Source organism: Poecilia reticulata, linkage group LG9 (genome assembly GCF_000633615.1).
Source record: "Poecilia reticulata strain Guanapo linkage group LG9, Guppy_female_1.0+MT, whole genome shotgun sequence".
Lineage (NCBI taxonomy): Eukaryota > Metazoa > Chordata > Actinopteri > Cyprinodontiformes > Poeciliidae > Poecilia > Poecilia reticulata.
Window position 1 is genome coordinate 30445024 of NC_024339.1, and position 10255 is coordinate 30455278.

General features: G+C 39.5%; 1 protein-coding gene across 1 annotated transcript; it reads right to left on the reverse strand.

Moving 5' to 3' along the window:
- Positions 1-2765: 2765 nt before the first annotated feature.
- On the reverse strand, positions 2766-10010 carry uqcc3 (ubiquinol-cytochrome c reductase complex assembly factor 3). The gene is made up of 2 exons (XM_008419282.2): positions 9749-10010; positions 2766-3058 (listed from the first exon to the last, which is right to left on the reverse strand). Exons 1-2 carry the CDS (start codon positions 9863-9865, stop codon positions 2930-2932), a joined length of 246 nt encoding a protein of 81 aa, XP_008417504.1. The 5' UTR covers positions 9866-10010; the 3' UTR covers positions 2766-2929.
- Between the last annotated feature and the right edge of the window lie 245 nt (positions 10011-10255).

A 10255-nucleotide genomic window follows, 5' to 3' on the forward strand; every position in this document is an offset into this window, starting at 1 on the left:
TTAGTTAATGGTGTTTTAAAAACAAAACCAGTAAAAACTTAACCTAGTTAATATGTCAGATTCCCTCCTCACCCTCGTCTTCTGTCCAGACTGTGATAAAGCGCAGCTGACCACTTGGTGCGCAGACAGTTTCAACTTTACGCACAGAGAACATCGCGGAGCTCATTATCAATCATTATAAGAACAATATCTGTCAGAGAATCACCTCTGATCTGGTCGCTTTAACGAACCAGAGACTTTGGAGCGTCTAGCGCAGCTGATCCGCTTCTGTGTGATTTTTCTCCCGCCGAGAGAAGTGAGTGCGGGATCAGGAAACGATCAGAGTTCTGCTGTCTTCTAATCACGTAATTTCGTGAATTGTTACCTGATTTCAAAAACGTTCTCGCAGAGAAATATTAAATGTTTCGTTGGATGACTACAAATTGGAAATAAAATGATTTTTTTCTTTGACGGGCAACAAAAAAACTTTAGCGCTACCTCTGCTCCAAACTACGAACATTGACGGTGTTACGTCAATCCGCGTTTCCCCATCAGATACGGTTCCCCCTGCGTCTTCTTGCCGCCCCGCCCACGCGGCACAATACGCACGTGCCACGCTGAGCACTGAGAAAGCAGGCGCGTAGGGAACTACGGACACCGTGAAAGCTCAAACAGTATGTTTCGGCAAAGTTGTCACTTTTTTCACGTTTTTGCGGGAAACTAATAATAATAACAATAACAACAACAATAATAATAGTAATAATAATAATAAATAATAGTGATGATAAATACATATAAGTCACTTATATATATAATTATTATAAATGTATATATATGTTTAGTTATATATATATTTATGAAATAAATACAGGGCAATGTATTTTAATGCTCGATATTACCCATCAGATACCGTTCCCCTTGTTTTACAGTGGGGGAACGATATCTGATGGGTAATATTGAGCATTAAAATGCATTGCCCTGTTTATATATATATAATTAAACATATATACATTTATAATAATTATAATATATGTGACATATATGTATTTATCATTACTATTATTTTTTATTATTATTGTTATTGGTATTATTACTATTGATTTCCCGCAAAAACGTGAAGAAAGTGACAACTTTGCCGAAACATATTGTTTGAACTTTCACGGTGTCCGTAGTTCCCTATGCGCGTGCTTTCTCAGTGCTCAGCGCGGCACGTGCGTATTGTGCCGCGTGGGCGGGGCGGCAAGAAGACGCAGGGGGAACCGTATCTGATGGGGAAACGCGGATTGACGTAACACCGGCAATGTTCGTAGTTTGGAGCAGAGGTATTTATTATATATATAAGTCATATATATATATAAAAAAAACAGGGCAATGCATTTTAATGCTCAATATTACCCATCAGATACCGTTCCCCTTGTTTTACAGTGGGGAACCCTATCTGATGGCCATATTTCGCCCATCAGTTATTGTTCCCCCACTGTAAAACAAGGGGAACAGTATCTGATGGGTGATTTTAACATGGGGGAAACGGTATCTGATGGCTGAAATATGGCMATCAGATATCGTTCCCCCACTGTAAAACAAGGGGAACGGTATCTGATGGGTGAAATATGGCCATCAGATACCGTTCTCCCACTTAAAAATTAGGGGAACGGTATCTGATGGGTGATTTTAACATAGGGGGAACGGTTTCTGATGGGTGAAATATGGCCATAAGATACCGTTCCCCACTTTAAAACAAGGGGAACAATATCTGATGGGTGAAATATGGCCATCAGATACCGTTCCCCCACTGTAAAACAAAGGGAACGGTATCTGATGGGTGAAATATGGCCATCAGATACCGTTCCCCCACTGTAAAACAAGGGGAACGGTATCTGATGGGTGATTTTAACATAGCGGGAACGGTATCTGATGGGTAATATCGAGCATTAAAATACAGCTGCACGTTAAGTGCTTCTTACAGCTGTAAGCAAAGAGATCCTGCACGCTGCTCGCTGGGACCAAACTCGTGTGTGCAAAACACAAATAAAATACAAAATAAAAAATACTACAAACTTCGCAAGTTTAATGTCCATGGTGAACGGACAGTATGAAATGTACCTAAACTTAGAAAGTGCTATAAAAAAAAAAAGAGGAAAAATAAAAGAAAAAAGCTCACAGAGAGCAAGAGCTGCTGTAAAAGGCTGTCACTCACGTGGCGCCAAAGTGTATTTTAATATCTGGTCTCTTTTAAAGACTTTAGGATTTGGCGAGTCAGATATATTTATGTCCGGGTAAACTTAGAGGTGTATATTCAAAAATGTAAGAAAAAATGGTYGGTTTCCGGAGCTCTACTAGTGTGCTGCAATCTTCCTCAGCGGTCCCACGTCACTCCAAAGGGCATTTTTAAGTACCGTAATCCCCAACAATGTAGGAATTGAGAAATTAAAGAATGTGGAGATTATTTTTAATCAGTGTATTGCAAGATGTAGTACTGGAGAGCAGATGGATTGCCCACCCACCAACTGCAGGAATATGCTTTCAACTCTTCAAAGCTCCAAAGAGGAAAAACTGGAAATAAATAGACCTGCAATGAGTTTTGCAAGTCACCAATAATGTTATAATCTCAGAAGTAAAACCAAAAACATTATTTTGCTTTGGATACATTAATTTTGAGTGGTAGTTTTCTGCATACACAGCTCAGATTGATAAACAGGAACATGATATGGCATCTAAACAAAGAAGAATACAAATATGACTGGTCATTTAAAATGGAAAAGCAATCAGAAAAATTAATGAGAAACTCTTTAGTTGAAAGAGCTTTAATCAAACAGTTCAGTGCAATGTATAGAATTGCACGCTAGACAACGGCTTCTATGCACTCAAACAGTGTCCATGTTTATGATTCATTTGCAGCTCTTCGTATTAGGAGTGCTAAACAGCCAGCAATGAACAGAGAGAGGTGCGTCTACTTTCCAGGTCCTAATCCTCTTGCAAGGTTGTCACTGGTTTCAGCAGCATCCTTTAAGACTTGCATCAGCATGGCATTCCTCTGTCTCGTCTCTTCCATCCTCACTGGGTTTGATTCAGGGAGGTTCTGGTAGGTGGTGGACAGAAAAAACCCAGGTAATTCATGATCAACTGAATTCATTTAATTTGAAAACAAACAACAACAAAAAACTAAAAATGTACAATTATAAGAAACGGAACAAAACTTTTTTTCTTCAAATAAATATTTGCTAATGTAAAATGTGCGTAAAATATAAGGAAAAGAACTATCTGGAAGCACAAAAACATTTGACTCATGTTCACTGATAGAAAACTCCAATCTAACGTTTTATACAAGAACTTGAAAACCCTTACAAATAGTCAGAGATTATTTCACTTCATAAATGTGTGTAGGTCACAGTCATTAAGCAAATGAGATTTGGTGTGTTTTAATTATAAACTGACAGTTCTCATGTCTATTAGGAAATAAAGAGCCCTACTTGGCAGGCTGGGATCTGCTTAAGATCCCTTCCTCAAAGGGAGGGAAGATTGTGTGATTTTTGACAATGAGGAGGAAATTTAGGACTTTTCACAACTGTTTCTAATTACACTCCTACTCCAAAATGAAAACTGAATGAAAAACTGAAGAAAGGTGGCTTGGCGAGAACATTACATCTGTAAGTCTGGTGGCTTACAAATGCAGCATTTGTAAGCCATCAGACACCGAAGCTGATTTACTGTTCTGTTTTTGTCCAGAACTGGTGTGGTCCACTCTACAATTGAGCTCAAAATTTTTTCACAACCCTGGCAGCTCAAATAACTGATAAAATGAAAACAGAATACAAACAAAACATAATGTTAAAGGGTTATCAATGTTTTGAACAATTGATCTTTTTTAATTCGTTTTCTTAAAATGGCAAGACATATGATCAATACCCATCACATTAGTTAATAGAAAAATCTTTATAAGCATTAGCACAAATAAACCTTTCCTTCAATCACTAACCACCTTTTTGTGTTTCCACTGGTATTTTTTAATATTTTGGTGATCAATCAAATTTACTTCAATAGCACATTTCAGCAATAAGGCAGTTCAAATGGTGACAAGTTGCAAGATGTTGCCTTGCTTTCACTCTAATCTTTGACTTCAGTCAGGAGTCTGGCTTTGCCACTTCAAGACCTTAAGAATAACTCCAGTCAGAAAAAACATGTTGGTCAAGGTAAAGGATTAGTTTAAACCTAAAGTTGCCAGCAGTATGAATCACATTGGGTTTCTCTGTCTTGATCTTATTGCTGAGGTAGTTCCGTTTAAAGCAAAAAGATGTACATACATTGTACCTTTGCTAACATTATTTTAAATGCAGCATTTGTAAGGCACCAGGATCAAACACTGATTTACAGCTTTCAACAATATTAAAATAGCCGATTTTAGAAGAGGGAAGGATTGGCCTTTTTAAATTTCACATAGTGAGCCAGTATGTCACTTTATTTTTCTTTCTTCTTCTCTTTACGTAAAATAAGAATTTAAGGGATAAGTGATGAATCAGCCTTTTGTTCAGAGGTTTACTTGTGAAGGAAAGTGGGACACAATCAACAAGTTATTGAATGAAAAGGGAAATCAGCTGTTAATCAGTTGGTTTAAATGATGTGAACCAGTTGTACTAAATCACGTTACAGCATCACTTAATTTATTATCTGGGTTTTGGGGGGTTTTCCATGCAAAAGAGCAAGGCTAATATTCTAACTTTAAAAGGGTCAGAGACAGGTCCTGGTTGGATGAGCAAAGATACGCCTTATTTGAATCCTTGACTATAAAACGTTGTGCACAGGAGTAACAAATTAGATTTTGCTCTTGCAATTCTCCAAAGACGTCTTTGCTTTTCTTTCTCTTTCTATCTTTCTTGACTTTTTCTTCTTTCCATTTGTATCAGGTAAATGAATGTATGCCTCTGTTGTTCTGCAGATTTTGTTGTAATTTCATACGTCGTCTTCTATTGGATTAAACTCTGCAATTCTGTGACGTCAACATCATTATTGTTTTCCTTTGTGGCTACACGCGGCCTGCCGGGAGGACCTGGGAGCCAAAGAGGAAGATAGAGCCAGGTATTTCCAAAATTAACAAATTTAGAAAATCTTCCTCAACAGCCTCCAAGAATCCACCCCCCAACCCCTTCACTCAAACCCATTAAACCCATTAATAGCTGTCAACCAGACAGCTATTTGTAAGCCATAGGGGGGGGCCCAGAAATAGTTTGGAAACCACTGGGGGGGGGGGGCAGGAGAAAAAGTTTGGGAACCACTGCATTAAGTGATGCAATTTGAATAACAACAGTGGAAGTCTGTCTGAACTTCTGCCAAACAAATATTTGATCAGAATAATTTTGTTCAGCTCTAGTTATTATGCTACTTGTATTAAGAAATAATTGTATTGCACTTTATAACAACTAGATGTAACCAGGATAACTTTTCTGTTAGATTCAGTTTTTATTTTTATTTTCCATTTTGTTAGATTTATTTTATTTAAAGATTTAATTAGAAATAAAAATCCTCCTTTCCTTAATTTATTCTTTACAAACTAAATCAAGCGAGAACAACATTGTTCTCGCACGGTTTTAACGTCATGTGACAGCTGCACGTCAGCGTCCCAAATTGACAGCTACCGCTTATATGGCTGCAAATTGGCGTCCTAGGTAGGAGACACTGTCGGACTCTGATGTGCAGACGCGTGATCATTCATCCGAACGTTGTAGCGATCACGGTTTGTCAAGAGGGAACTGGCCAGCTGTGTTGCAGACTCCCATTCAAGCAGTCTGCTTCAGGATCCAGGAAAAATCACAGATTGTCTGGCATCATGACGACCAGAATGGCGAGCTAACCAATTAGCAGATCACAGAAATACCACATCAACTTCCCATCATCAAGAAACTTCTTCCGAATTGGTTGGAGATTCAGCCATAAAATCTTCACTCTAGACTGACCCGCTCCAGAAAGAATTGGATTATTTTCTTTCATCATCAGCAAAAGACTGCTGACTTCCTTGGTTTAAGGAACCCTTCTGGACTTTAAATTATGGACTAACTTGTATATATTAATACAATTCACCAATTTTGCACCATCTAGTTGTCTCTGTCTTTTACAATTTGCCACTTCCTCCATCAGACGAACCTAGTTTTAATAATCACTTGGATTGACTCTAACTTGGATTATTTCTTTAAATAATCCTAATAGTCCTAGAATGTAATACAGGTTATATTATATGGCGAGCTAGCCAGGAGGTTGTTGGCATTTTGTTTAACACAAATTCTTTTTTTTTTTTCTTTCTTTTTCCTGCCATCATCAATATGGATGAATTTCAAAAGCTTGACATAAAAATTCCCAATTCTGTTTCGGTTGATGGCATTTCAGATGAAGATGGTAAAAAGGAAGTATTTGACTTTTTGAAACAGTTTAATAAATTAACTCACCATATCCCATACATAACTGTCAAGCTTTGGGTTTGAGAATACGGGAAATGTCACCTGGAGTTGGCAGTTTTTTTACTGTCCAGGGCAGTAAAAAAACTGCACGAACGAAAGACCAGGGAAGGCAATACAGAATATTTACGGGAAAATGCTAAGGAGCACAGCGGGAAAGGGGGATACAAAAACGATAGTTTCCCTGCCAAAACGGGAGACTTGACAGGTATGCCTTGCCCAGCCATTTATAGCTTTTGTATCCTTGTTAACAAGATTTAACACCTTTGACACATCTACCAGCTATGTACCGTCACAATGCACTCCACCACCCGTTTGTTGAAACCGGGATGATATGAAATTTATTGTGCGGTTTGTCCGTAAAGCTACACTACACTATAAGCATCAACTACTCAGCCGCCCGCCGTGTTCAGTCTATCTGCTTACCTGTATAAATACTCCTGCAGCGCTCTTCCAGCGGTTCGCTCTGAACCAGCAGCTCCCAGAGGAGAAAAGCTGCCGTAGTCCAGGCATTGCTCCAGTCATTTAAGGATGCTTACTGGTCCCCCAAAAACAATGAAAACCCGGGCATTATCATCAATCATTTTCATCAATCACCCTAATATCCCCGCGGCCGAACTTGAAAAATGCCTGGTATGCAGCTGGAGGTGATGGATAGGCAGCAGAGCAATGGTTGGGAAAATCAGCAGGTGGAGCTGCATAGGGCTGGCTGTAGTTCTGCTGTGCTGCCACTCCCTGTGGTGGCTGATACAGAGTCTGCAGAGAGGTTATATCATCATATCCTGCTCCTGTGTGGACGGCGACTATATTTGTGACTTTCCTCTTGAGAAGCGTTGTCTTGTGAAGTTGCCATGTTGTTGATTCAACCAATGGGCTCCGGTTCAAAGGACTACTTGTAGAAGACTGTGTGCGTCTGAATCTTCCTCGTTCAGAAGGAATAGGTCAACTCCACCAGTGCAGCTTAGAAAGTTTATTGATGAAATAGTAGCAGGTACATGAGATGATGGTATAGCTCAGGGGTGTCCAAAGTCGGTCCTCGAGGGCCGGCATCCTGCATGTTTTAGTTCTCTCCCTGGTTTAACACACCTGGATTAAATGATAGCTCGTTAGAAGGCCTAAGAGAAATATTGACAAGCTGAAAAGGTTGTTACTACCACCAGGGAGAGAACTAAAACATGCAGGATGCCGGCCCTCGAGGACCGACTTTGGACACCCCTGGTATAGATGATGATGAGGTGGAGATAGTAATGATATACTTATATTTGGTTTCATATGTATATGCATGTATGTGTGTGTATATATAATAAAAAGCACACAGATCTCATACACACGGAATTAAGGAAGCATTGATAGTGGATGCTATCCATGGATGGTATTTTTATGCCACCAAGCCACACAGAAAACAACTTGCACAGCTACATGAAATTGGAACTACAAAAACGAACAGATGCATGATGGGTAATGTAGTGCTAAACGAACGGACGGACTTTTAACAGTTCAAGTGTGACCGAGATAAAAAAAAAAAAGGTCAAAAATGGTCCTTTATTGAAATTTCAAAAATCAGAACAAAATTTTCACAAATCCCAAACATGTTTTTAAATATTCTAATATTAGAGCAGAATAATTAAGTCCAAGTTTGAAGTGTCTAGGTATTGCAGTTTTTAACTACAATTGATTAAAGATGCGGAAGGTAGTGAAAAATTAGGTGGAATCGCCATTTCCATTAGCCATTTCCCAAATCGGAAGCTGGAATCAGAAACCAACTTCAGCTCCATGCCTAATTCTCAATCTTACTGGATCTTGCTAGTTAGAGGCGGTCTAGTGGAAAAGCGGCGCAAGTGCTCAGTAAAATGCATACCTGTCAAGTCATCCGGTTTTTTCCGGAAAACTACCATATTGTACCTCCGTCTCCCTCCGTGCTCCCGTATTAGCATTTTCCCATAAATAATACCTGGGGACCCTCAAGGATTCCAGCCAGGGACGCCGCAAAAGGGGGTTGGGGGTAGTTAGGACAATTCCGAGGGCCAATACCAACAGGGGGCCCTCCACAATACAATTTTTTTTTACATTTTTCTTCATAAAAATAGAAAAAAAGTTGGGGCCCTATTAATTACAAAATTAATTATATTTTGTTTTAAAAATTGTTTTTTTTAATCAGTAAAACATAAATGTTACAACTCAGACCAAAAAGCACACATCCATATTTGCACTGAACACCCCCTTGGATCTGCATGAAATGGTTAGTTCCTGCTTGGCGAGTTGGACAGTTCAGCAGCAGTCAGTAGAACACAAAGACTGTGGCAGTTACTATGCCGCCAAGAAAAAATATTAGTCAGGTTTACAAAGAGAGAGAGAGAAAAAAAAGACAAGAGTGTCAATTTGTAGCCCAGTTTTTCTCCAAGACAGGTGGTTAGACTGTGTGAGAATATCAACCATTTAGCACAGTCAGCTTAGTTACAGACCGTTTGCCTCCATTTCACTAGCATTTATAGAATGAAGGAAAACAAATCTACCAACATATTCATATATTTAAGTTGTCCCTGTACCTTTTACCACACTTAACAAATGAGTCGGACAGCAGCAGCAGCTCTAACCCCCATATCAGAATAACCCCTCCTCCCTGGCCCAGTGAAAACGGTGAGTAACACTGTGTTCAGTGACGACCTAGTCTAGTTAGCATCATTCCAGGGTATGTAAATTTTTCCTCTCTCACTGCTCTTTTTACAGTTACACAACAAAATGCATTTATTAGTGACAGAAATTCAAACAATCTTTATAAAATTTTAATAAAAAACAGCCTCTTGTCAGTCCAGATAGTTCTGCATTAGCTTGTATTTAAATTACAGACCCGTCCCTTCCTAAGTTAAATTAAAGCTGCAGTATGTAACTTCTATTAACAAAAATAACATATTTGTCAAGACTGTCAATATGTTGAGAAATTATCTGAGAATAATTTAATTCCTCTGCCTTCTCCCAGTAATCTCGAGAAACAGCCCAACCGAGGTGGGTTTTAGCGCTGTAAATCACAATCTTTAACCGTCAGTAGTAGGTCTGGGAGGAGGTGGAAGAGATTAATCTTTTCGCAGAAAATCTGTCTCATAACAAACTGTAATGACAAGAAAGCAAGGCAGTTGCATGCCTTTAAAATTGTGCCGTTTTTTATGGGTCAAATGGATTCAGGAAATTGTAACAGCAGTGGGGCAAAATTAAATTTTTTGTCATGGGGCCCAAGTTTTCTGGCAGCGCCCCTGATTCCAGCTCTAAGCTAAGGCTGAAACAGAAACTCCAGATAGGAGACAGGCAAGGTTAAGTTTACATGAAATCACCTTCAGCATCTCTTTCCTTCGCTGTTCTCCTGGAGATATCACAGACCACATTCCATATCCGAGCCCCATAGAAGCAATCGCCGCTGTGGAGGTCAGAATAGTCCGCATCCCGCTCATCCTGAACGGTCACTTTTTGTGGTGTCTGAGCCGCTGAACTCACTTATACTGCAGCACTCTGTCTGCTATCCTTTCATATTGTCCGAAAGAAGCAGCGGTGCGGGGGAAGCCGGGACGTTTTTCTCCCTCTTCTGCCTTCTGTGGCTGGTGTCGATAAACGTCTTGATGCAATACTGCCCCCAACGGGAATGGAGTGTAAATTGCTTTGACTGAGCCTGTACTTTAATCCTTGTAGCTGATTACAGTCAGTCTATTTGTCATTATAAACGCGGAGATCATTGTGTTTGTGAACTCTCTAATCACGCAGCTCGGAGATTTCACAAAGTAAAACCAAAAGAGTACCAAAAGAGAGTACACACACACACACACACACACACACACACACACACA

What these genes read in the sequence shown, in the direction of transcription:
- uqcc3 (XM_008419282.2), bottom strand. Translation starts at nt 9,865, where the DNA reads ATGAGCGGGATGCGGACTATTCTGACCTCCACAGCGGCGATTGCTTCT. An exon ending in GAAGGAAAGAGATGCTGAAG is followed by an intron (nt 3,059 to 9,748) that starts GTGATTTCATGT and finishes ACCACCTACCAG; the next exon opens with AACCTCCCTGAATCAAACCC.